This window comes from Akebia trifoliata, chromosome 8, assembly GCF_017979445.1.
Source record: "Akebia trifoliata isolate Shusen 1 chromosome 8, ASM1797944v1, whole genome shotgun sequence".
Taxonomy (NCBI): domain Eukaryota; kingdom Viridiplantae; phylum Streptophyta; class Magnoliopsida; order Ranunculales; family Lardizabalaceae; genus Akebia; species Akebia trifoliata.
Window position 1 is genome coordinate 47,070,617 of NC_141382.1, and position 27,301 is coordinate 47,097,917.

Below are 27,301 nucleotides of genomic sequence, written 5' to 3' on the forward strand. Positions count from 1 at the left end.
AAAATTATATGTTAATGACAAAATAACTAAACGTGTCGAAATGGATTAAGCGGGTTGATGCCCTAACCCAGACCCAACCTATTTAATAATTGTGCTAGATATATTGACATTATTATGACCCAAACCCAATTAGACTTGACCCAAATCCATTAATTTTCGTGTTATTTTCGAGTTGTATTTGCAGGTTGTGTTAAAATTGTCAACCCTAATTAAAACAATAGGTAAGTGATTCCATTGGTAACGTCATATGTGGGTCATACTATTGGTTGAGTTTTTAGAGGTTTATCGTGCATTGAGGGTGCGATTCATAGGCAATGGTTTTTTTTTTTATGAAAAATGCAAAATGTCTTTGAAATTCACTATATTTCACATATTTATTGACGTGGATGTGTATTGAATCATATGTGTTTTTCATCAAGATACCAGTGAATCTATGGTCATGTATGCACCTCCATGTCAACAAAGGGTGAAACGGAGTGAATTTCCATGACACTCAAGTACAATTTTTTCAATGTTTGAACTCTTCCTTTTATCGGTTGTTTAATCAAGTTCGCTGAAGCAATGGTCTTGAGGACATAATTCGACAACAAATGTCTTTGGTAGGCTTGGCGATTGTTGACAAATAGTAAGTATTAGGAGAGTGATTTTCGTGACATGTGATGTTGTGTGTGGATCAATTAGTATGTGGTGATCCATTTTGCACCACTTAAATATATGAGATAGTTACAAGAAAATGAGCAACTTCTGACTAATTTACAATTCTGGCTCACTATTCATTTTAATTACCAAAAAAAAGGGAGAATAACCAATTTCGAGATTTTTGAAGTGACTATTTCTCAAGTTTGAAGTGACAATTTCACTTTGAACTTACGAAATTGTCACTTAAACCTGTGAAATAGTCACTTCGTTCTGAATAATTTTTTTTTACAAAAACATATTTGTTAACATTTTAGTAATTAAAATGAACAATGAGTCGGAATCATAAATAACTTTTTTTCAGCTCACGAAATAGTAACTCACCCTAATTTATACCTAATCTGACTAAACATCTGATAATATATTACGGAATTATATATATATAAGTTCTGATCAGGACAAGGAGCCATTATTGTTTGACCTATAAAAGGCCCACTCCAATAAATTATCAAAACTTATCTAGATCTAATTAATCTGATTATTATGACATAAATTTAAAATCAACCTGATATCTTTAAAGTCTATCAATAATCAGCCATGAGTTTCATGTACGCCCCAAGTATCTTTCATGAGTCCCTTTCCATAGAGAAATAGCCAAACAAAGAAACCTAACAATTTGGTCAGAAAATTCATTCGAGGGTTTGACTTAATTACAACAGTCACTTGTTATTCTGAAAGGGAATTAAATTATTGAGCAATTAAATACTATCACTTGTTACCATGAAATATCTTACAAAGTGATTAAATTATTAACTAGTTTAAAGGATTCTCCTTATTTGTTTAATGTAGTTTTATGGAGATCTATAAGACTTTTTTTTTTATTTTATGTCGAGGCGCCCACATAACTGTAAATGATTTTTACTCGTATCTCAAGGAAACACATCTATGGTTATGTGCACACCTCCGTGTTAAAAATGTGGGAATTGCAGTAAATCCCAATGTCACCCCAGGGTTTTCCTTTTTTTAATCTGAATGGATTCATTAGAAAATTTCTAAATTTGCTTCCAGATAGTACAAAAGCAGTATGTTTTTTAAGAAATGAATTTCTAGGGTGGATAATTCGATCTTTGAAAAATTAATCTTCTTTTCAAAAATAATAATTTATTGAAATATGAAGCTCTTAGTGTCTCAATCCAATATTTTAAAAATTATATTTTATGAGGCAAAGAAGCTGCCTTAAAAAATGGCTATAAAACTTTAAATTTACTTAAATATGTTTAAAATATAATGTTGTATAAATTCTCATTTATCACTTTGCTTTATTGTTCTTATTTTTCTATTCTTATAAGATTAATTCTAATTCTAATTATTTATATAATAAAACACAATGGTGAAATTTATTTGTGGAAGATAAACGTCTCATCTAGCTATAATGACTTTATTGCTTGACTAATGATAACTTGACGCTCTCTGACGTGGCAGTGCATAGAATCATAGATCTTTTCCTCAAAGAAAAAAATCAATGGTTTTATGAACTACCAAGTCAGGGTGCATACAAAAAGCGTCAATTTATCATGACTCTTATTGTTTTTTTCTACCCCTTCAACTTTATTATTTTTTATTCTCCTCCCCTCCCACCCCTTCCCTTTTTCAATAATATCCCCCTAACTTTACTACTTTTATTCTTTTATCCTTTAATTCTAAAGATTTTCTTAATAATACTCCTCTAATTTTATTATTTTTCTTTTCCTACCTCCTTAACCCTAAAAGAGGAAGCCTGTGTTGAACTCTAATTTTATAACAAAAAATTTATTGATCTAACTAGTTTAAATAAGGTATAAAGTCAGTTCCATAGAGATTCATTATATTTTTTTTAATTATACGACTCAACGCAACTTTTAGGAGACTTCGAGTGAAAAAATATTTTATAGTTTTTTGTGCTCATGAGTCACCTACATAATTCAACTCAACACAATAGATGACTCACGAGTCATCGTACCAATAAGTCAACTCGGCTGTTAAAATAGATCTCTTGGAAAAGCATCTACGGTTCCGTGGACACCTCTACGTTAGTGCAGTGTCTACTTCACATTCACTTTAGCGTTTCCCATTTATAAAAAGATTAATTTACTCATTTAAAATTAAAATAATGGGTTTCAACATTTTTCAATAACAAAAGACTTTCCTTATTAATATAATAAGATTTCCAGCCTTACCAAGGGTCATTTTGCTCAAATAAATCACTACATCAGATATCCAACACCATAGTGTTCTAAGTTTTATCAAAAAATTTAGATAAAAATAATAATTTATTTTGAGTTTGATCCAAGATTTTAAAAATGGGTAGTTATCGAACTTCCACATAATTCTCAAACTTCAAATTAAAATTTAATGATGACAAATAATTTTATTTTAATTTTTTTTCTTTTAAATTCATAAAATTTCGTCCTCTACAATCCTGAAGCATCCGATTATGTTTTAGAATGCCAAGAGACGAGCCCAGGGACCTTTAGTAAGGGTGAAATCCTTCGTAATTTAGTAAGTATAGTTGGACTCTTTTAAATATTTAATTTAATCATCCTATGGTACAAAAACGCTCAGCACGTTCTAGTTTGGTCAGGAATGAAGACTGAGTTCCCAACCAACACGTGAAAAAACAAATTGATCGGCCAGATCGGCAACACCCGTCACCTGCTTGCCACGTGTCATTAGCTCAACGGTCATTAGTTCCCACACCTATATTTTGTCTTAATGCATGGGTTTTTGTTCTTAAAAGGACATCACATGTTTTTGGCAGAGAGAGAGAGAGAGAGAGAGAAAAGGATGGAGTAATCAAGCAAGCAAGAACGAGAGGTCAGAAATTCTTTAAAATCTCAAAGAAATTGTACCCAAAACCCCTTATCCTATCCTCTTCAACCCCTTTTCTTCTCTCTTTGTGGATCCCTTTCTCCACTTCTCTGCTCTCTCTCTTTCTCTTTTCTCTTTTCTTCAAAGTGGCCTTTGATGTCGAGTGAGTTTTAGTGGTTCTACCAATTAAAATTAGTGGTGGTTCTATTAAATTTAGCTATGAATTCTACAATGGGTCTATAAATTTGTCCCTCAAACTCAAATACAGCAAATTCTAAGTGCAAGTGCAAGATATGGCCCCAAAATCAGCAAGAAATAAGGCAAACAAAGCTAAGGGAGAGAAAAAGAAAAAAGAAGAGAAAGGTTTGTTCTTTATAAATCCCACACTTCACTTAAAATAAATGTTAATTTTTTCTAGTTTTTCTTAATTTGTTCTTTGTTGTTGCAGTTGTACCCAGTGTTCTTGACATAACTGTTATCGCCCCATATGATTCTCAAGTCATATTAAAGGTTCTAATCCCCCTCTCTCTTTCCCTCAATTTTCTTTATTTTCATGCAAATCAAGTTAATTTTGTTATAATTAATTATGTTTAATTCTTCACAGTTGAACCCTTAATCCAAAATTTTGGGTTTAATTATGTTTCAATTTTGTATTTGTTCCTCTTCAGTTTTTTTTTTTTTTATATAGAATTTTTATTTGGATTTTTCTTCTAACTTAATTTTATTTTGGGTATCCTTCTAGGGAATCTCAACTGATAAGATTCTGGATGTAAGAAAACTTTTGGCTGTTAATGTAGAAACATGCCACCTTACCAACTACTCTCTTTCTCATGAGGTGAGTTTTTTTTTATATATTTAAATTACAGCTGTAATTATTGATTAATTGGGTATAATATTTGATTCCTAATTAATATCGAATCTTAATTTCTCATGCGAATCTTGCCCGAATTGACTGATGTTTTGAGGTATCGTTAAGCTGATATTTGAGAATCCAAGAGAAGATTACAACAAATTGAGTTACTCATTAAAAACAGAGCCCATAAATTGTCAAATTGGTGAAATTTACTCAGATTTGACCTTGATTTAATTCGATTGGATTGATTTATATTTATTAAGGAATTATAAAAATATACACGATTAATTTGTTTATAAATAATATAATATTTTTGTTTATGAGAACGGCTATTACACATCAAGTTTTACTTATAACACACCAATTCATATGTAAACAAAGTCTTGTTAGTCTAATAAATACACTTTGGGAATAATTCTTCTAAAGGTTTTTTCGGCATAAAATTCAATTTGTCAGGTGTAATTAATGCACTTTAACACTTGCCTTTAAATAAATTTTAAAAAGATCGGTATGATGTAAGTAAAAGTTGGTGTGGCAATATAATTTCTCTAAATTATTACATATTGACATTAAAGACTTTTTTTTTTTCCTGAAATTATTTTCTTAATTTTTTGTTATAAATAAAAATAGATTCCATGTTGAACTAAAAAAAACTATGGTCCATTAAAATAATTTGGCTCTATTTGAAACAAAAGGGCATTCTTACCAAATTCGATCTGACCACTCGATAATGAAGTTTTAATTATTATTATTAATTCATTTTTATATTTTTAATATTAATAATTAGTGTTTTGGATTCATTTAATAATTAATTTAAATTTTGTGGGTAGGTTCGAGGACAGAGATTAAGTGATACAATCGATGTGGTTTCTCTCAAACCATGCTTGGTAAAGATGGTTGAAGGTAAGTGACGATTCTATCTACCCACTCATAAATATGTGCATGACGTCATCATTTCCAAATCTAACGATTGGTTACGCGGAAGTATTGTTTTATACTACGACCGGGTGTATGACATCATCATCCCACTGCCAGATGTCAAAATTATTATTATTATTATTTTTATTTTTTTCTTTTCTGAACTCCATTGTTTTTGCGAAAAAAGATTTTCCAGGAAAAAAGGTTAATTTGCTGTGTGTCTGTGTCCAACAGATTAAAGCGTCTAGAAAGACTCACTCTTGTGGTTGAGGCCTGGCCCACAAAATTATGCCCTTTTCAAAACATGCACGGAGATCAATGCGATTTTTTTTAACACGTTATCTTCAGAATCTTTTTAGAATATTCTTTCATCAACACGAGGATGGTGTTTTCTAGAAAATAAAATAATTTGAACTTTTTACCCACATTGTGTGATTAATGACTTTATTTTAGTGAGCAAATTTAGGAGCTGTTTGGTTTGGATTCTAGAAATTTTTTTCATGGAATTTTTTTTGAAGGATTTCCTGCTTCAAAATTTTGATGGAACTCTCTCAATTGGATTACACTTGGCATTTCCAAGGAGGTGTTCCTAATTTTGACAGAAATGTAGGTGTGAAATAAATTCAAAATGCCATGTGTCGTGTAACGGAGAGGGTTTCTTCCAAAATTTGATGTGGACTGTCGGCTTTAAAGTTGGTCTCGGTTTTCCTTCATGATCTGATTTTAGACTTCCAAGGTTTTGTTTGGTTTGAAATATAAAAGTGATTATTATAGAGTCATAATTGTTAAAATATGAAAAACGAGGCAAGATGCTTTTCTTGTGATTTTGGAATTTGTTTATGGAAAATGCTGAAGTAAAGTTGAAATTGATACCGTTTCACACTTCGTTGATGTAGATGTGTGTATAGAACCATGGATGCTTTTTTCATCTAGAGATAGTGAGAAACATCAATGTGTGAAAGGATGCCAATTTCAATGTTATTGTTGCACGACTCTTTTGTTTATTTTATTTTTTGTGCTAAAGTGACGTTCTTTCACGTAAAAATATAATATTTAGTAAAAAAAAATTAATTAACACCTCATGCAAGAGATCAGGGATATTAGATTTATCCCTTTGCAACATGCAAGGTTACCTTTGCCTTCTTGATCAAAAGTCAACACTCATTTTTTGAATGAATAATGATTTTCTGACACCTCTCTCTGACATAAGCCCTCCTATACCCACGTCACAATACCGTAGATCATTTGCCTCGGGATATGTAAGATCATAAATCTTTTTCTTGTGTATCGTGAGGTAAATGAACTACGATTCTGTGATGGGGGTGTCTCTTTATCACGACTCTTTTTTAATAGAGATTTGTTGTTTTGAAATTATGTACCAAGCTTATGAGCGAATGGTGTTATGCTATTTGTAATGATGAAATAAGTATTTAAATTGCTTGAAAATTTTCTCTCCCCTAATCAATCACCCTTGTGTTTTTTAATGCACTTGGTGTCGTGACTTTCGTTCATCAACTTAGCCCATAAATTTCTAAATAACAAGTCTTTGTTCCTTCTTTTTATTGATAAATTAATGGGAAATTTTTTATTTTATTCAAAATATCTTTCAAAAAACTTAAATTACTAAATAGAGATTTGAATAAGAAAAACAACAAATATGTTAAAAGTCTTTTTATCATTTGTTTGTAATGTTGAGATGATTTTTCACGGGCAGACTACATTATTTTTTAAAAATACAAATAAGGCCTTCTAGATAAGAGAGATTCTATTAGCACACAAACTTTTGCTAACGCCACCCCAATTCATATGTAATCATCAAAGCGCTAGAACACATCTTGAGGTGGCATTAGCAAAAGTTGGTGTTTCAACTTTCAACTACTGCGCGTCTTGAGGATTTAGAACTGACGGTGAGGATCTAATGTCCAGCATAATTCGTTATCCCAAGAGTTTACCGTTATTTTATAATACTGCGCTGACCGTGCAGAGAACTACAACGAAGAGGACCAAGTGGTGGCACACGTGCGAAGGCTACTGGATATAGTCGCGTGCACCACCTGGTTTGGCAAACAGAGAGACGGAAGAACAGAAGCTCGAGCGAAGAAGATCAAAAACAAGAGTTCCAGTCCTCCTCCTTCGTCTCCCACTCCAAATGAGGAATCTCGATCTGTCTCTGCTTCAGAACAATCTGTTTCTGCAATTTCAGAGAAATTCGATATGGCCCCCATTTATCCAACCCCAAAGCTCTCCCAGTTCTATGATTTCTTCTCGTTCTCGCATCTTCATCCCCCAATTCTATGTGGGTTTCTCTTCTTTTCTAAGGAAATTAGTTTTTTTTTTTTTTTTTCGAATCTCCATTTTCGCGCCAAATTAAAAACAGTTTTTTTTTTTTTATTATTTCAAATTTCTGTTATTTTATTTCCGTGCAGTTCTGAAGAGATTCGATCGTAAGGATGTTGAGGAAAAGCGAGAGGGTGATTATTTCGAATTGGAGGTGACTCTCTCTCTCTCTCTCTCTCTCTCTCGCTCTCTCTATGTGTGTGTGTGTGTGTGTGTGTGTGTGTGTGAAATGTAGTCTAATTTGTGGATTGAGAGGAATGCAGGTTAAGATTTGCAATGGGAAACTAATCCATGTCGTTGCATCCGTAAATGGGTTCTACGCAAAGGGTAAGAATTTTGTCCAAAGCCATTCCCTGTTGGATCTACTGCAACAGCTTAGCCGGGCATTTGCGAATGTGGGTAATTTTAATTTCATTTCTGCTTTCTTGTTTATGTGGATTACATCTACATTTAGTTTCAAGCAACTTCATTTCCCATGTTAGATTTTGTAGTTTAGTTCAAGTTTGTACATTTGCAGCCCGTAATTCAATCACTCCTGTAAAACAATTTGACTAGGATTGATTCCATGACCCAAATACTCAATTGGGTCATCCAATTCAGGTTGCCGAGGAGGTTAGAAACAAGACCCAGATGGTTCAACCATGTCAGAATCGTGGGTTTTGTTGCAAACAGTGTGTTAATAGTTGCCCCATTACCAAATATATCTGCACCTAATTAGTTAGGTTCAAATTCATCTCTTTTGGATCTTGTACATTGATTTACTAGATTTCTACCCGTTATATGGACATGATACAGTGTCTCTCCAATTGATTTTCTTGGTACATACTCCATTGCTTCGCCCAATTTGTGATTGGATCGGTTTTGGACATACTGGTACATGGACCTGACCTGAAATGGATGGCAGATAAGCCATATCATTGCTTAAGCTGTAAATGGATAGCAAGTGACCCATGTTTGTATGTGGGGAAATCTGGCTGATGTGAGGATGCCTTGTTAATAAAACGAAAAAGCATCAGTTCATTGTGTTCCCTTGTGCTAAAATTCCACAGATCAGCAGTTTCTGGCTCATTGAAAAACTTAGGAGAAGATGTTCTTTTATGGGTGTTTTTGTATCACCTTACATTTTGACTCTTTGCCTGAATTTATTTGAAATGGTTGAGACACAAGTGTAGACTTTCCTGAACTAGGATTTGTTTCACATTGCTTTGAAATATAGTTTTAGTTTATCTGTATTTATTTTTGTCTGAAAAGTGTAAATTTGTGATTAGTGCAGGCTTATGAAGCCTTAATGAATGCTTTTGTGGAACACAATAAGGTGATTTTTCCAAACTTCAATAAAAATGTTTTGAATATATATGTTTTTTCTTTAAAAAAAAGAAAAAGGAAATTAGAAAGGTGTCACAACTCACAAGCACCTTTTTTTGGTCCTGCAGTTTGGTAATCTACCGTATGGATTCCGAGCAAATACATGGCTTGTTCCTCCAACAGTTGCCGACTCTCCATCAAAAAATTTATCCCTTCCAAAGGAAGATGAAACCTGGGGTGGTGACGGTGGTGGTCAGGGACGAAATGGTAAACATGATAATAGGCCTTGGGCCACAGAATTTTCAATTTTAGCAAGCCTTCCATGCAAAACCGAGGACGAGAGGCTTGTTCGAGATCGAAAGGCCTTTTTGCTTCACAGTTTATTCCTGGATGTATCGATCTCTAAAGCTGTTTCAACAATTAGTCGACTCATTGATTCTGACGAGGGTTCAAAAAATTCACCAAGGCATCCCCCAGGCTCAATCCTATATGAAGATCACTTGGGGGACTTGTATATTGTAGTAAAGCGGGATCCTGCAGATGCAAGCTTGAAGCCCGAGGAGAAAATTGATGGCTACCAAGCATCTGGTATGTCTACTAAGGAGGTTGCTCGAAGGAATCTACTTAAAGGGGTGTCTGGGGACGAGAATGTAGTTGTTCATGTAAGTATATGAACTCCTGTTGTTCTTTCTAAGATTCTTTCACTCACAATATGAAAACTGAAGCTACATAGTACACTTTCAGGATACCTTGACATTGGGCATCGTCGTGGTTAGACATTGTGGATACACTGCACTTGTAAAAGTCGTGGGTGAGGTGAAGAAGGGAAATTGCACGACACAAGATATTGAAATTGATGATCAGCCAGATGGTGGTGCCAATGCACTGAATGTTAATAGGTATACAGTTACAATCCATATATGTACGATCATAAATACTCAAGTAGGTAAGTATTCATAAGCATTTTATGTGTCCTAGAATGACATGTTCACACTCTAACCCATGCACAATTACCAAAATATCTACTGGATATTAAGTAATTATTTAATGACTATTTGATTAATACTTTTCGTTAATTTATGTTGATGATTGATCATAATAATTTCCCATTCTGAAATTAGAAATTTACATTAAGTGTTTCACAATAATTGGATTTTTGATGTTATATTGTTTAGAAAAGTAGATATTACTCTACATGTTTGTTCTAAAAAAAATTGTGATGATATGAATTTTCATAGTTAATACGATTTCTAGGCATTTCTGATTGTTCCAATATTAAGGAAATATTTTCTTGGGAAAAATATTCTGGGGAAAATTTTTGTAAGCCTCCATACATTGCCCTATAAAATGACTCTACCCTTTACTGATGAATTAATTTTGTATGATTGATTCTAGTAGTGTGCATAATTGCATTGACCATGACTTTCGAAAATTTACGCCAGTATTGAGATACTCCTTTCCCACTTCAAAAATAGGAAATTGATCAGGGAAACAAATTTTAGGGCTTTTGTAGAAGTCCTTAAATATCCATGAAGGTCCCTCTTCTTGGCCTATTAGAGAGGCTGGTATGACCAATCACCACAAGGAAGATATCTTGGGGTAACAAGGAGAGGATTTGTAATGGCAGACTGAACAAAGATTGAAGAATTGAGTTTTGAAGATCTTGCAGAGCCATGTCGTGGAACTTTTTTCCAGAAAAATGGAAGAACCAAAACCTAATATTTTGTTATAAAACCTAGTATTGTGAGGGCCTCTTTTCTATTGTTTTTGGTAGGATAACACATCCATATTTCAATTCTGTCAGCATACATCATGCACTCATTCGGTTGTTAAAATCTTTTACAGTTTAAGGCTTCCGCTTCACAAGTCATGTAGCAAGGAATCATCTGTGGAAGTTCAGTCTTCTCTGACCAGTTTGGATGATCTAGAGGCTACTAGGTCCTTAGTGCAAAGAGTAGTTAAAGATAGCTTGACTAAGTTAGAGGGGGAGCCATCTGTGATCAAAAGGTCAATCAGATGGGAACTTGGTTCTTGTTTGGTGGAACATCTACAAAAACAGGAAACTCCGAAGAGTGACAGTTGTAATGGCAGCTCGGACGATGGTAAAGCTGAGCATATTGTTAAAGGTTTGGGGAAGCAATTAAAATCTTTGAAGAACAGAGAGAAGAAAACAAGTAGCATAAGTAGCAAAGCTGATAGGGGAGAGGAAGATTCTAGATTTAGAAGTGGTGACATGGGAGAAAGATCTGACTCAGGGGACCTAAACAAGGGTCAGGTCAATAGTGAAGCTGAGATAAAGAAACTAATCCCTGAGGCAGCCTTCTTGCGTTTGGAAGAAACAAGAACGGGTCTTCATCAAAAGGTATTTGGGATGCTCTTCTTATTATACTGCCATGTAGTTCACTTGTTCATGCCATGATGCCAATTTTTTAAATTTTGTGTTGTTTTTATAATTTTCTTTAATCTTCACTTTCACTTCATTTATATCATTTCTTATTTTTCTCTGATATCTTTTGGTTCAAACAGTCATTGGATGAGCTTATCGAGTTGGCGCACAAGTATTATGATGAAGTTGCTTTACTAAAGCTGGTAATATCCGTTTTTATAAAGTTACTCATAAAACCAAATCCCAAACAATTCTAATAATTCTATGCACAGTTTGTGAACTAAATATCTTGCTTTGGTAGGTTGCAGATTTCGGATCACTGGAACTTTCTCCAGTTGATGGGCGCACACTAACCGATTTTATGCATATAAGAGGACTCCAAATGCATTCCCTGGGACGTGTGGTGAGTACCCCACCCCAAATAAATTTCTGGGTCTGTCATTGTAGAAGTTTTCCCAAAAAACACTTGGGTAATGGTTGGGACCTGGAGTGATGGAATGGCTGCAACTTATAAAACACCTTATAACATGGATTAAAATCTCATTATTGTATGCTGACTTGGCCAGGCCAAAAAATGGGTATGGGTCTGGTGAATTCCTCCCGAAATCGATACCAATGTGAATCATTTTCATGAGGTTTTAAACCTTGATTTTAGGGAACAAGTCAAGAAACCACTGATTTTTTTCTTTCTGGGATGGGGTATGAATCTGTTCACCTTTTTCTAGAGTACAATATTTAATTTCTTTTTGTTTCATATCTTACAATAAAATTCAGGTTGCACTCGCAGAGACGCTCCCTCATATACAGTCACTTTGTATTCATGAGATGGTTACTAGAACCTTCAAGCACATACTTAAAGCTGTTGTAGCTTCCACTGAGAACATGGCAGACTTGTCTGCATCAATAGCTTCCTGCTTGAATTTCTTGCTTGGATCCTATACGAAGGAAACCAACGATAAAAATTTAATCAATGGGCACGAGCTCAAATTGAGGTGGTTAGAAACTTTTGTGGCCAAAAGATTCGGTTGGAGTTTAAAAGACGAGTTTCAACACTTGAGGAAGTTTGCTATTCTCCGAGGACTTTGCCAAAAGGTATCATCCATTGTGACTATTTATTTCAGCTTTTCTTATTTGAAATGTAATTCTTAGTTTAACATTCCAAATAATGCAGGTCGGAGTGGAGTTGGTTCCGAGAGATTATGATATGGACACCCCAAGCCCTTTTAAGAGATCTGATGTTATCAGCATGGTCCCAGTCTGTAAAGTAGGATTTTTAAAATCTCTCTCAACCTAATATTTTCATCTTGAGAAAAAAATTAATGGTTTTAATTTACTTGTGTTATTGAATTCCCTACAGCATGTAATGTTCTCGTGTGCTGATGGTCGGACCCTACTGGAGTCATCGAAGACTGCATTGGATAAAGGAAAGCTAGAGGATGCTGTCAACTGTGGAACAAAGGTATTAGAGTCATAGCTTTGTGCATCCATTTATAAATTATGAGGGTTATAGTCCTGATTTCTTCTCTACCACTTGGAATTGAAGGCACTGTCAAAGATGATAGCAGTTTGTGGTCCTTATCATCGAGCAACTGCGAGTGCTTACAGTCTTCTAGCAGTAGTTCTTTACCACACAGGAGATTTTAATCAGGTAACATAATCTTTTGGAGATACATTGAGCTACATTTGTTAGAAATTCTCTTCCTATATCAACCATTGCCAAATGTTGCTTGAAATCGTACGTTTTCTTGTTTTTAAAATAGTCCAGGAAATGCATTCATTCAAGAACTTTCATGATAAAATGCACATAGAAAGGTTGAATTCTAAGCATGTAAACCTCAAATCCACCCATTAGAAGTGAGTTATTCAGATCAGTTGGAAGTGCTACTTTGAAGACAAAGAATTACACAACCTCCTATTTATTTCCACCTTAATTAAATCGAATTTTCAATGTCATCACCATCAATCACTGGAGATCATCCATACCCATAGGACTACATCCTAAGTTTTAAGTTCTACCACTTTTCTTATAGTTTGTTGACATGTTAGTGGCACTTAAAATCTATGTACTGCAGTACCATGTTTCTTTTCCAAGTTTTGAAAATATTTCGAGTTGGTGACACAACCTACACATTGCATATCTGAGCTTAGGTGAATTATCTCGACTGACAATTATTTCTTATGCAAATCTAGTGGCTAATCTGCCAATCATCTTTTAATATATTGTGACTTTGCAATGAGGTTTGGGCCCATTTGCTATCCTTTTTTCACATCTCGTGGCACTTCCCTAGCTCTACGCGTCTCTTATTCCAAAGTTGGTGGTTCAAGGCTTTTGTCGATAAAGAGAGGATTATTTGGAATCTGACTCCTTTTGTTGTGTGTTGGGACATTTGGAAGGAGAGGAATGTAGGATCTTTGATGGGAAGAAGCATTCCCTTGAGGAAGTCATTCTTAGAATTCTTGTTGTTTCTTTTTTATTTTCTAGCTTGTTTGGTTTAGTCTTTCTTGTATTGGAGACTTCCTAGTCCTCTCTTTTTGTTCAACAAATTTTTTTTATCTATAAAAAGAATATGTTGAATGCAACTATAATTGAGTTATTTTAATTTCTTAGGCAACAATTTATCAACAAAAGGCTTTGGATATCAATGAGAGGGAGCTTGGCCTAGACCACCCGGATACAATGAAAAGCTATGGGGATCTTTCAGTTTTCTACTATCGCCTCCAACACATTGAGTTGGCTTTGAAGTAAGTTACGAATTATCCATTTTCTCGTTTGTATTTGGCTTGCAAAGATGACCATCATCTTTGGGCCTTGTTCATTCATACATGGTCTTACTGAATAAAAAGTGCTCTTAGAATATACTATTTTCCAGGGTTGGGAACTCCTTTTTTTGGCATAATTCCATCTTGACCCCCTAATATTTTGATAATTTCACTTACCTACCCTGTCACTGACAGGGTTAAAATTTAGATATTATTTTACTAATTTACCCTCTTATTTTACGTTATTTTTTATTAGAAAAAACATTAATTAAAGTGCCCCCGCCTAAGCATTCATTGAACTCATTTTTCACAGGCATATTTTCTGTTTATGAAAAAGAATAACATTTTAAAAGGGCAAAATGGTCTTTATAAAAATAATTTAACTATTAAGTTGACAGAAATTTGACGGAAGTGGGATAAGTGAACCCCTTAGATAACTATAAGGGATGTAAGTGCAATTATCAAAACATTAGGGGGTCAAAATGAAATTATGTGAAACTACAGGGGGTTATAGTGTAATTTACCCTATCTTCTTTTCCAGGGTCACTGATTTTCCGTCTAGTAGGCTCTTTATAGATCCAAACAATCTTTATGAATCTTTCATTGTCTCCCTTTAACAGCCATTGTGCATTAATGACAGGTATGTTAACCGGGCATTGTATCTACTCCATTTTATATGTGGACTGTCGCATCCTAACACTGCTGCAACATATATAAATGTGGCTATGATGGAGGAAGGCATGGGGAATGCTCATGTTGCTCTCAGATACCTGCATGAAGCCCTTAAGTGCAACCAAAGATTGTTAGGAGCTGACCACATACAGGTCTCTCTCTCTCTCTCCATGTGTTTGCGTGGTTGTGCATTTGTAAGGTAAATGTTTTATCTATCTTTTTTCATGTGGCAGACTGCTGCTAGCTATCATGCCATAGCCATAGCTCTTTCACTGATGGAAGCATATTCCCTCAGTGTCCAACACGAGCAAACTACATTACAGATACTTCAAGCCAAACTTGGATCCGAAGATCTCCGTACTCAGGTAAACTCCTCACTGTCATGAAATTTCTTATGCTGCTTACTGAATTTACTTATGAATTCTGATGAGTATGGTATGGGTATATTAACTTTTCTATTGCCGCTGATTGACTTAGGAATATATGACTACCTGCTTGTTTTCAATTTCACCATCAGCTGTGAGGAGAGACTAATGCAAATATTCAAATATTAATCTTACATGTGTTCTCATTCAGGATGCCGCTGCATGGCTTGAATATTTTGAATCAAAAGTTTTAGAGCAACAAGAGGCTGCCCGCAATGGGACTCCGAAGCCAGATGCATCAATTGCAAGAAAAGGCCACCTTAGGTATTGATGTGGCATTCCCTACTTCATTTGAACTATGTGTTGATTTTGCGGGTCATCAAAACTTTGGACCCTTTTTTTGCAGTGTGTCAGATCTCCTTGATTACATAAATCCAGACCAAGATGCCAAATGGAGAGATACGCAGAAGAAACAACGACGTTCAAAGGTATTTGAACAATCCTTAACATTATCTCTAGTGATCAAACTTGGAAGTAAGCATGGTTTTCCTTTATGGGTTTCTGTTACATTATCTTTAATGTCGCATGCTTGCAAATCCGCCACCTTAAGCTGAGCTTTTGATTGGTTGTAAACTGTTTGTGATCTGTTAGGTGTTGCAGATTGCTGATAGATCCCATCAAACACAAGATGATCCAATTTCCGACAACATCCAGCTCAATCTTACCTCAACATACACTTCGGCCACAGAAAAGGAAGATAAAGAGGAAGACAAGTTGGGTGTTATTCATCCAAAACTATTTAAAGAAAATGATGATCTGGGTACAATGGAGTTGGCATCTATGAACAAAGTAATTGAAGAAGCAATGTCTGATGAAGGGTGGCAAGAAGCCAATTCAAAAGGACGATCTGGAAACATTGGAAGCTGGAAGTATGGCCGAAGGCGACCAGCTCTTGCAAAGCTGAACATAAACTCCCCTGAATCTTCTAATCTTTTAGATACGAGCTATCAGGGGAGATCCACATCTCCGGTGCAGAAAACAGCTCTGAAATCCACTTCAACCGACAAGTATCCGAAGGCTTCAAGCACAAGTGTTGGAGATGATCCAAGTAAATTACGGGCAAAGAATCGAACGTGCAAAAATTTTCCCGTACCGACAACTCTCACTGCAATGGCTTTGAAGTCTGTTTCGTACAAAGAGGTGGCTGTTTCACCCCCCGGTACAGTCTTAAAACCGGTATTGGAAAAACAGGAAGAAATGAACAAAGGAACATCTGATAAACCAGTCCTCGAGATTCCACCAGAAAAATCTAAGGACGAAGAAGTCAACCAGACCATTGTAGAAGTAGCAAGGATGGAAGAGGAAGAACCCAAAGGCCCTTCCGAGAATGAAACTGAAGAAGAAAAAGCTGCCCCTGAACCCGAAGTGTTTCCATGCAAGTCTAATTGTGAAAAAACCGTGGAAATAAACGGAAGTAAGCTTTCCGCTGCAGCTCAACCGTTCAATCCTGGGACACTCTCTTTGACGAATCAGCCATTCAACTCAGTCACTGTCACGGGTGTCAGTGATGTGAGGACCAACCAAGGCATGGTTACTCAACCTATGGGAATCCTTCCTCCTCCATCAGTTGCTGCCAGAGTCCCTTATGGGTCTAGATCATCTTCGTATTATAGAACTGGGCACTCTTTCCGTATGAGACATGGTTTTCTGAACTACCAAAACCACATTATAGATAGAAGCGGCCTTGCACCGCCAAGAATTATGAACCCGCATGCACTGGAGTTCATCCCGGGAAAAACTTGGCAACCCAATCATGCAAATGGGAATTTGGACGTTCCAAGCGACTCAAATCAGTTGTCGGGATCTTTGGTTGACAAGAATAAGGAGTTGTCTGAGGCAAACAAACTTCGTGACAAAGGCAGTAGTGAAGGTACAGCAAGCAGTAGTGTTACGAATCAAAAATCAGAGTTGGCAAGGCAGATATTGCTCAGCTTTATTGTTAAGTCAGTCCAGAGTAATCTGGATCCATCAAATAAAACTGCAGTTCATGAGGAGAAAACTGAAGTTTCAGGGGATTCCTTAGATCCAATTGAAAGGGACAGTGCAATTATCAAAATTCATTATGGGAATGGTGGAAGTAAAAAGGACCATGACAAGTCGAAGTCAATTAACGTGGACAAGAATAAGAACAAAGATGGAGAAGGGTTCACTGTTGTCACGAAGAGGAGAAGAAATCGGCCACAATTCACTAATGAGGCAAATGGGTTGTATGCTCAGCAATCGATCTGTGCTTCAGTCCGTTGAAGAGAACAAGAGGACCCAAAACGTAGTTACGTAGATGATCTCTTAATGCCCCATTTCTTTAGTTCTCATGTAACTAAAAGGTATCTTTACAGCATGTTTTGACATTGTAGAAGTTTTGAAATGGAATGCAGATGGGAAGTTGAGAATATTTCAGTTTAGTCCCATTAATTACAACCCAAACTAGAGATTTCCTCAAAATCTTGTTACAATCATTTATATTTTACATCCAAGATAATATTTACAAGATCAAAAAGAAAAGTACCAGGATGCAGAGAAAAGAAGCCAGGTGAATGACAGAGAGATCAAATTGAAAAAAACGAGTCTAGTTTAATGGGTCTCCAACCTTGTGATTGGCCGCTATATCAAGAATCCTTAGTTTTAGTCTGTTCATCTGCATGTGCGCTACAATATGTAAAGATCATGCAACTTTTCTTCTTAGTAAACACTAAGGCCAAAATTAATTATTTACAAAACTATTAATTAAATTAATTAAACTTGAACCAAATTCAGGCCCGGCCTTGTACCATCTGGATGGGCTTGGCCAATGCAAGTCCAATGGGGACTTGAGGTCTGACCTGCCTCTTTACGATTGTCAACAACAAATTTCACAAATCTACCTTGAGATGTGTAAAACAAGATCGCAAATAATATTTTATTGATTTTGATAAAGATGAGAGTACAAATCTTAGTGTTTTCCTCTGATTTAGTCAAGTACAATGAAAAGAGTGTGTGTGTAGCTTTTCTTCTTTTCGGCCTTTGCGCTTGATCGACTGAGAAGGCGGCTTTTGTGGTGGTTTTGTTGTGTTTGATCTTCTGCAGGATTTTTATGTGCATTTCTTCTCTTTGTGCTTGATCTGTTGAGAAGGATTTCTTGACTTCTAAAGAAAGGTTTTAGACTTGATCTTCTCTTTAATCGGGATCCGAGTCTCTTAAAGAACTTTGCTTTATCTCTGAAGGAAGGTTTGAGAGCTTCTTATTTTTTAGAGGAAAAACTTTTGTCTTTTGAGAGAAAGTGATACAAGTCCCCCCTCCAAATGAAGGAGACTTTGATATTTATAAACTTAGGATAAAAGAGTATTTTCTATTGTACCCCTTTCTTAGATGGATTTTACATTATTGGTTTAAATACTATTTGATTATTAGTCTAATCCATTTAAATGGATTTTAGATTTAACCATGGGCTAACCGATTTGTTGTGTATATGAGCCAAATATTTAATGTGGATCATTTGGATTTATCAGATCATGGACTTTATATGTGAAAACCTAAAATCCAAACTTTAGAAGGTCTTTCCTAGTCAACAAGCCCATTTGGATTTGTGAGCTTGATTTTTAGGTATTTTATTTTGATTTATAAATTTGTAGAGGCTTTCTTAAAATTTTGATGTCAACAACGATATAATAGGATTTGAGCTAAAGCCTACCCATTCATTTACCAAATTTATTAAACCTCAAACCAAATTCAAGTTCTCCTTGGTCACATTTATAGAGAGTTAGAGCTTAGTCAAATGAAGGTCAATAGATACTCAGGGTTGGTTAAAACCTTACTCCTTGGATAGAGTTCAATTTTAGCTAAAGCTTGCTTATTGGCTGTGCCCCACTAGAATGAGCAATGATCAAAGTTTAAAATTTCATTTCGAGGCAATCTATGTAATAAAACACAATGATTGATCCTACTCCAATTATAGCTATGGGGAATAAATGTCCCCATTCCAACTATAATAGAGTGAGGTTCACATTACGGCACTTAATTATATTTTCTCCCACTCTCCTTCTCTCCTTTCACCTTCTAATTTTATTATATTTCTTCTTTTACCCCTTTAACTCCAAAGATGATGTACGACATGGGCAAACTCTAATAGTTATTTGTGTTGATCCAAATATTCTCAGACAATCTAAAATAATTAATATTTCATTCCAATCTTGACTTTTTACAATATTTAAAAGAATCTCTCGAAGTTAGGACTCACCTTATAGCATAAAAAAAGTTATTTTTCACTATTGAGGTTTAATTTTAAATTCAAGAATTAGGTGGAAGTTCGATGGTCATCTATTTTCAAAATCTTGAATCAAGATTAAAAAAATATTTTTTTCTTTTCTTTTAGATATGAGTTTTTCAATTAAATTTAGAAGGTTGTGGTGTTAGTAATCCATTTAAGCAAAATGACCTTTTTTAGTAAGGTTTAAAATCTTACTATCTTACTAACGAAAGTATTTCACTATTTAGAAACATAACAAAACTTAGAATCACGATGAGAATTAACTTTTTCCTCATAGAATCAAACTTTTGCTAGTCATTTTGTGCCATTTTTGTCGTAGGTTTCCATCCATCAATCAAGAAAAGATGTTAGAATACAATAGCTAGAATTAACCGATCAGAGTGATGTTGATGTGTGGGTCCACCAATTATACGAACAAATATTGGTGGGCCCACAAAGAATGTTCCATAACTTAAAAGCGTAACTTCAGACATTAAGCGTAATTTTCCCAGCGTTATAGGAAAGGAAAATGCTGGAATGACACCAGGTATTTACTGCGATTCTCAAAAATCTGACGTGGGATGTGTAAATAACCATAGATGTTTTTCCTCTAGATACGTGTAAAAACCATCTACGGTTATGTATGCATCTTCACGTCAGAATTGTGAGAATCACAGTAAATCGTGTGTCACCCCAGCACGACTTGGAAAGGAAAATGTATTTTCCAACTAACATCAGATGGACCCTACACACTCACAGACAAACAAATCAAATTGAACAAAGAAGCAAAAGCGCAACCAGATCTCGATCTCGATGGATCGATGGAACGCATGTAGAGAGATCAGTTTGACACCATTGATGAGATCTTCATCTTGTTCTTGGATTTTAATGTCGGTAAGAAGTGAATCGAAGATGACCTGAAGATCTGTATAGAACGAGAGAGAGAGAGAGAAAGAAAGATCTTCGAATTTCGATTTAGTTTTCTTGTATTTTGGTCTTTGATGGGTTGGAGATATAAAGCTGGATTGGTTCTTATAGTAGCGGTTGTGGTCATATGGGTCTCCTCTGCAGAAGTCACTCAGGTCTGTTTGATTCACTCCTCCTTGATCTGTTTTTAGTGTCTTAAATTCATGATTTTGTTATATTTCTTGTGTTTTAGTTATTTCGAGGATTTGTTTCTGGTGTTGGAATTTTGGCTATATTTCTTATTTTTAGTGATTGCGAGGGTTTGTTTCCAATTGTAAAATAATAAACAGTAAAGAAATTCCCAATATCCCATAAATGGTTTAAACAAATAAAATTGGGAGAAAAGTGAAATATCAAAGAATTACCAATCTGGAAAAAAAAAAAGTCCTGGAAGAGAAAGTCGACAGAAATGGCTTAAGGAAGGGGACTACAATACTAGTTATTTTCATATTAGTTCCAATTGCCAAGAGAATGGAATTCATTTCTAGCCTAAAGATCACTGTTTTAAAACTCGTTTTGACATCTCGTCCCGTCCATGAACAAGACCGAGTCATCCGATTTTTTCGAGTCATCTTGTTCAACAACGAACAATGGACTGATTTTTTTAGCATGGTTTCACTGTTTGAGACGACTTGTCAATCTGTCTCGCTGGTGGACGATACCGAGATGAGTCGTCTCGGTCTCGGACGAGATTTAAAACGATGCGTTGGGCATATGCGTCCATTCAAAGCTACTTATCCTCATTAATGTAAACTTTTTTTCCTTGTAATTCTCGTATAAGATATTCCTTTTTCATGCATATAATGTTGTGGGGGTATTTCTGTTATTTTCATGAGTTGAAATAAAGTTCCCGTATAAGTTTGTAGGTCAATAGGTGCACAACTAGAAGTTGGGTGCAAAGGCATGTTTGTCAATTCCTTGTAAGCGTAAAATGGTCATAGTTGAGGATGAGAGTAGGCATCTCCTTTCTATAGTTGGCAAATGTAGAGTTTCTATTAGATAAGATGGTCTTGTCTCGGTCATTGAAGTGGTTGAATTGAAACGTGCATGTGGATATGCAATTACATGTCCAACAGGATCCAAAGAGAAAAAGAAAAAAAGATTAGTCACTGAAAGATGTATTCTCTTAGTATTGGTTGTCCCTACACTTGAGGAATTTGACTCTCACATGTACATATGTCAATCACTTTGATTTACCAATTAGTGATGTCATTCTTGTGTGGATAAATCATGGGTATTTTGGATAGATGGTGTTATACATGACTGCAACCAAATATCCAAAAAGTCATCCACCACCTTATAGAGAAGATCATATCCAGTTCATTATTTTCTTATTTCAGTTTGGACACAAAAAAGGGAAGACAAGGCTTTGACTACTAGACGGCTCTTCCATAACCTTCAAATATTGTTGGGAGGAGGATTTTGTTGAGGTAGTGCAAGAATTTCAAGATGATGCTTAACTCAATTGTTATGATTATTATTTTTTTGATGGGTAAGTTGGACTTGAACCCATGACCTCAAAGTTGTTTTGCAATGTGAAAAACCAATTGAGCTATGGGTCTAAGCCCTGGGGTATTATTATTTTATTTTTTTGATGGGCAAGCTGGACTTAAACCCACAACCTCAAAGTTGTTTTGAAATCTGTCAAACAAACTGAGCTATTATTCTAACAGCATTTTTATCCTTTTGTTCTTAAGAAGTGTTGAAGATATTTCGGACTTCAGACCCATTTTCCTTACAGGGAGTGTGTACCAAATTATCGTTAAGACTCTACCTACTAGAATTAGATCAGCGTTACCATCAATGCATCCCAAGATCAAAGAGCATTTATTAATGATAGATAGATTTGGATGGAGTCCTTATTGCTAATGAATGTACAAATTCTAGGGTAAGATCTAGGATCCTACCACAATATGCGAATTTGGTATGGAGAAAGTTTTCAAACATTTTAGTTTGAGATTTTTGGAATCTATTATTGGGAGGATAAATTTCGGTGAGAAGTGTAGGAAATAGATCTATAAGTCCAGTTCCTCAACTTTTTTTCTGTATCGATTAATGGGCCCCCATATATGAGATTTGTTGAGAAATTCGGAAAAAAAAGAAACCAGAGAGTGTTCAAGGGCCAAGAGGAAGACATTCACGTTATTGGTCTTAACTTAAAAGCTTTGAAAGTGGTCGTCCATTTTCCTAGTGCCATGGGATTTGTATTTTTGATGATCCTGCTTATTTTATTTATTTTTTCTCTTTTGATAGATGAAGGACCTTGTATTTAGTGGGTTAGTATTGTTAATGAAGGGATCTAGTCATTTTCCGCTTTGTTGTTCGTTTTCAGTGCCTAGGTAGGCCTTAGGCTGATCCTTTTGCATCTACTTGCTTTGTTCAGCCTTAATACTCAAAAAACCTTTTTCTGTGCTTCGAAGTTGTTTGGGAAATCCACAGTTCCATACTACATGTTTTATATGAAAAGAGTTTCACTTGTGGTGGTGCGTTAAGTGAATCATTGTATCTCAATGACTGTTTTCTATCTGTATTTGGATTTATTTATTTTTCCAGAATTTAGCTCTTATGCATGGTTAAGTGCAATATATAATGAATATATAGCCACACCCGAGCTTTTAACCAACCAATGTTTGTTCAACAGGGTATTTTTACAGACTATAAACAGCCATTTGCAGTGACATATTTGGGAGCTTCTCTTATGGTAGTTTATCTCCCTATAGCTTTCATTAAGGATTGGTTATGTAGATCACTGAGAAGTCGCTCTTCTAAAGGTGGTAAAAATGCAGAAACGGTTGATAAGTCCTCCGCTGGAAACGATTCTCCTGAAATAGAACTGTCTAGAAAAGATAGTGAAGTAGACCTTTCTGTTCATGAAGAAGGCAGACCATTAGTTTCAAGACACAAAGATGATGTGGTCATGAGGAAACCAGAAAGAGAGCTCACCGCGAGGGAAATTGCTACTTACGGCTTTTATATTGCCCCTATCTGGTTTATAACAGAGGTAAGGTAATTTCATATTTAAGATGGTTTTTTCTCTGGTATCCTTGTATTGTTTTGCTGGTTTGCCATATTGTGTTTGTGCAAAGAATCTGGCCATGAATTCTGAGCATATATTTGGCACTTCTAAGCAGTTGTTCATCAATGTGCAGAAATTTGAGAAATGAGTCAATTTTCTAGATTTTCAACTCATGATCTAGAACACTAGAACATTATATATATTTGCACTATATCTTCTAGTATGTTTTCATTGTTCTAAATTAGAATGGAGTTTTATGTATATTAGAAAGGAGTTTTATGTTATATACCCAAGAGTAAATAGGTAGCATTTTATATACAGATGCACGAGAGGGCAATTATCACATTTTGAAATACCAGTCCTATTAGAAGCAATTGAAAGAGGCACTCCGCTTGCTTTTGAGAACAACATTTCTAGCATTTCTATCTTGATAATCTCTTCTCTTGCAGCTGGTTGTATCAGATTATTCATCGGCCTTATGTGCTTGAATATGCTTTAAGGTCTCTCTCTATAGTCCTTATATAGTGGGTAAAGGTAGTACATGTGATGCTCGAGTAATGGAATCTCCCTTTCCTAAGGATTTCTTTCTATTGTCCTTTATGTAAACCCCCTGTACTTACGATTGTAGGTGGGTATTAATTAGAGTATAATGATGTATTGTAACTCTTCAAAATATAAATAAATAAATATATAACGATGTATTGTAATACACTGTATCATCTTCACATGAAAATTAGGTTTGATAAACTTATCATTTGTTAGTTAGACTTTACCTCTAATAAGGATTCCTTTCTATTGTCCTTTATCTAAACCCTAGTTGGCTTCCTGTAATCCAACAACCAAGAATCATTTACACATTCTTCTACTATGCATAGGGTTTTCCCAAAAAATAATGATAATTATGTATGTATTTATATTGGATATAAATTTCTATTGATATGAAAGAAATGAGACGTGAGTGCTTACTAATGTTTTTTTCTGTATGCAGTATTTATCTAATGCTGCCCTTGCACGTACAAGTGTTGCAAGTACAACTGTATTGTCCTCAACTTCAGGACTTTTTACTCTTTTCATTGGTGCATTTCTGGGACAAGACTCTCTAAATATATCAAAAGTACTTGCCGTCTTCGTCAGCATGGCTGGTGTGGCCATGACAACACTTGGGAAAACTTGGGCCACGGATGAATCACAAGTGGACACTGCTGCGTAAATTTCCTTCCCTCAGTCCCAACTAATTGTTCACATAATATTAATGTTGAATTCAAATTTCTGATACTCAAAAATATGTTGCAACTAAACATATTTTGATTTATTAGCTTTTACGATATTGATGTTTTTTAGCATATTATATGTTTGTTTGCAGAAATGGGAAGCGTTCACTTGTGGGGGATCTTTTTGGTCTTCTCTCGGCTGTGTCATATGGGCTATTCACTGGTCAGACATTGTCTCATCGTATTCAGTGTTTGATTCAAATGATTTATCTATTCATTTTTGGTGTTTTATATAGAATTAATGCTAGTACTCATCATAGAAACAATCGTGTTGCAGTACTACTCAAAAAATTTTCTGGAGAAGAAGGAGAAAGGGTCGATGTGCAAAAGCTATTTGGTTACATTGGACTGTTCACACTTGTTGCCCTTTGGTGGCTAGGTAAGGCTTCAACCAATTGCTCCTTTCTCACCATATAAAGCTATTAAACTATTCATCAGAACTAGTAAACTACCCTTTTTTTTTCCTTCTAATTTTGGTTGTTTTTTTCCCTCCCATTCGCCTGCTACTCCCTTTTCTGTTCACACTTGTATGTCCATGAAGTATGTCATACCAGTATCGATACGGTGCTTAAAAAATAATTGACATGGCTGATCCGTTTGCAGTAAAATCCACTGGTCCGTATTTCTGAAACAAAGTTTTTTTTTTTTGAGAGTTCAAGCTCTCTCATTTGTGCTCCAAAACTTCTTGACCATAATTTTTTTGATTTGTTAGTTAGACCATATCACTTGAGTACTCATTTAGATGCCTACATCTATTCTTAGGGAACTAAAATAATGAAATAAACCCCCCCCCCACCACCACCTCCCACCCACCCACAAAAAAAGAAAAGAAAAAAAGATACAACTCATCATTTCCATAACAATTAGTAGACCATGCCTCTCATTTGTGCTCCCTAGCTTGTTGACTATAGCTGTGTTGTCACTTATTTTATCTATTTTATTTTCTTCTTTTCTATTTGCTTTCTAGTATGGCCACTGACTGCGTTGGGAATTGAACCCAAGTTTACAATCCCTCACTCTGCTAAACTGGAAGAAGTTGTGCTTGCCAACGGCTTTATCGGAAGTGTTCTCTCCGATTACTTCTGGTATGTGGGACACAACCATGTTTGACTTCCTACACTCCATGCATACAGATATGGTTCTTATTTGGTGTTTGTTGTACTCATAGGGCATTATGTGTTGTCTGGACGACTCCATTGGTTGCCACCTTAGGCATGTCTCTCACCATACCACTTGCCATGGTAGCAGACATGGTTATTCACGGTCGCCATTATTCAGCTATCTATATTCTTGGCTCAGTTCAGGTATTCATATCTTCTCTTTGGAAACATGAACCACATATTTCCTTATTACAACCTGCATATGCAACCTTGTTTCATTTTGAGCTGATAAACATTTTGTTATTTATCATCATCATCATCAAAGCTAACAAACTAAAGAGTCTTTTATTATGAGAACCCCCCAGACCTGAGTACAATTGACAGGTTCTCCACTGAAGTTTCAGGAAACTCTCTCTATTCCTTACATTTTCTCCCTTGGAGTGACCCTGACGAATATGTCGAAAAAGACACAAATAACCCTAATTTTGCAGACAATGAGAGTACTGGTTTCTTTTCTCCTTTGAATTGAGTGAGTCCCACATCCCTTAATCCTTTGTCCTTGCCTTTTCTTGAATCCCAATTCAAGAAAGTTTTTGAATCTCTTAGTGCAGGGTAAATGAGTCCTTGAGATGATTAATAAGGGCTATGGGATCCACTAAAATCGAAGAGAAAAACAAATCGAATTTACACTCTCACCCTCTTCAAAATGAGGGGTGTTATGTCTTTTTAACGTATTTATATTTGTTGGGCTCTCTCCAGAGACTAAAGCTAAGACTTTACTGAACTTCAGAGGAGAATCTGTAAATCCTACTCAGATTTGGTGTCTGTAGATTGAAAGACTCGTTAACTAATAATTACCAAAAAAAAGTTAACTAATTGTTTGTAGTTTCGTTTATCCATGGATCATTTTCTGGTGTCTTGTAGGTGTTTGCTGGGTTTGTTATAGCTAACCTTTCAGGTTGGTTCTCAAAGAAGTTGGGTTTGTAGCATTTATGGAATTTGTCAGGATTAGTCTTGCAATCCAATTCTTTCTTGAGGGCATTATTTGTTATCCTTGTTAAAAGTGGGGGAAAAATGTAATTTTTTAAAGCATTTGATTGTCTCAAAGGAATCAAGAGTGTGGGTTGTTCTTCCACTTGAACCTTGTAAAGCTCTGAGTGTAATAAATGATTTTTTTTTTTTTTTAGCAAAAATTTGAGAGTTTTATAATCTTTGATCTGTTGGAGAATATAAGTCTAAAATCTGAAAATTAGTTACAAAATGACAAGAGAAGCTGAACAAAAGAATGGTAAACCTTTCTTCTTCAACCTTGGGTTTTGGTGACAAGATTGCAAATTTCTCTTGGTATAATTTGAGTACTTATTTGATTTTCTCCTGTTTTGCCTTCTAAATTAACGAGAAGATGATAATTATATATATTTTATTTATCATAAATGACTTTCACCTTAAATATGAACTTTTGGAGAAAAAAATTACAGGTTAGTTGACAAATAAATTAAAGCTTTTGCCCTAAATATAGATTTTGGCAAAAAAAAAAAATCATAAGCTATTCGGTAAGATGTTGAAGGTGAGGGTATTTCGGTTACT

The 27,301-nt window shown here is 35.3% G+C and overlaps 2 protein-coding genes across 2 annotated transcripts; both read left to right on the forward strand.

Annotated features, from left to right (window-relative positions):
• Nucleotides 1–3,437: 3,437 nt before the first annotated feature.
• On the forward strand, nt 3,438–17,531 carry LOC147397278 (Tetratricopeptide repeat (TPR)-like superfamily protein). The gene is made up of 23 exons (XM_086452816.1): nt 3,438–3,846; nt 3,932–3,993; nt 4,226–4,318; nt 5,167–5,239; nt 7,239–7,550; nt 7,681–7,745; nt 7,855–7,986; nt 8,865–8,906; nt 9,025–9,558; nt 9,641–9,795; nt 10,742–11,258; nt 11,423–11,485; nt 11,584–11,685; nt 12,057–12,374; nt 12,454–12,546; nt 12,640–12,741; nt 12,826–12,930; nt 13,891–14,024; nt 14,683–14,866; nt 14,948–15,079; nt 15,291–15,403; nt 15,486–15,567; nt 15,731–17,531. Exons 1-23 carry the CDS (start codon nt 3,777–3,779, stop codon nt 17,381–17,383), a joined length of 5,136 nt encoding a protein of 1,711 aa, XP_086308942.1. The 5' UTR covers nt 3,438–3,776; the 3' UTR covers nt 17,384–17,531.
• A 2,558-nt stretch (nt 17,532–20,089) lies between these two features.
• Nucleotides 20,090–26,895, forward strand: LOC147397279 (putative transporter C405.03c). The gene is made up of 8 exons (XM_086452818.1): nt 20,090–20,443; nt 22,969–23,328; nt 24,332–24,549; nt 24,707–24,777; nt 24,892–24,993; nt 25,582–25,699; nt 25,783–25,918; nt 26,639–26,895. The coding sequence occupies exons 1-8, from the start codon at nt 20,363–20,365 to the stop codon at nt 26,699–26,701; spliced, it is 1,149 nt and encodes a 382-aa protein (XP_086308944.1). The 5' UTR covers nt 20,090–20,362; the 3' UTR covers nt 26,702–26,895.
• The last annotated feature ends 406 nt before the right edge of the window (nt 26,896–27,301 follow it).

Excerpts from the sequence above, each read along its gene's own strand:
- LOC147397279 (XM_086452818.1), top strand. The coding sequence starts at position 20,363 with ATGGGTTGGAGATATAAAGCTGGATTGGTTCTTATAGTAGCGGTTGTG. Across the intron at positions 20,444-22,968 it reads CCTCTGCAGAAGTCACTCAG|GGTATTTTTACAGACTATAA; the intron begins GTCTGTTTGATT and ends TTTGTTCAACAG. Across the intron at positions 25,700-25,782 it reads GTTCTCTCCGATTACTTCTG|GGCATTATGTGTTGTCTGGA; the intron begins GTATGTGGGACA and ends TTGTACTCATAG.
- LOC147397278 (XM_086452816.1), top strand. The coding sequence starts at position 3,777 with ATGGCCCCAAAATCAGCAAGAAATAAGGCAAACAAAGCTAAGGGAGAG. Across the intron at positions 9,796-10,741 it reads AATGCACTGAATGTTAATAG|TTTAAGGCTTCCGCTTCACA; the intron begins GTATACAGTTAC and ends AATCTTTTACAG. Across the intron at positions 12,547-12,639 it reads GCATGGTCCCAGTCTGTAAA|CATGTAATGTTCTCGTGTGC; the intron begins GTAGGATTTTTA and ends AATTCCCTACAG.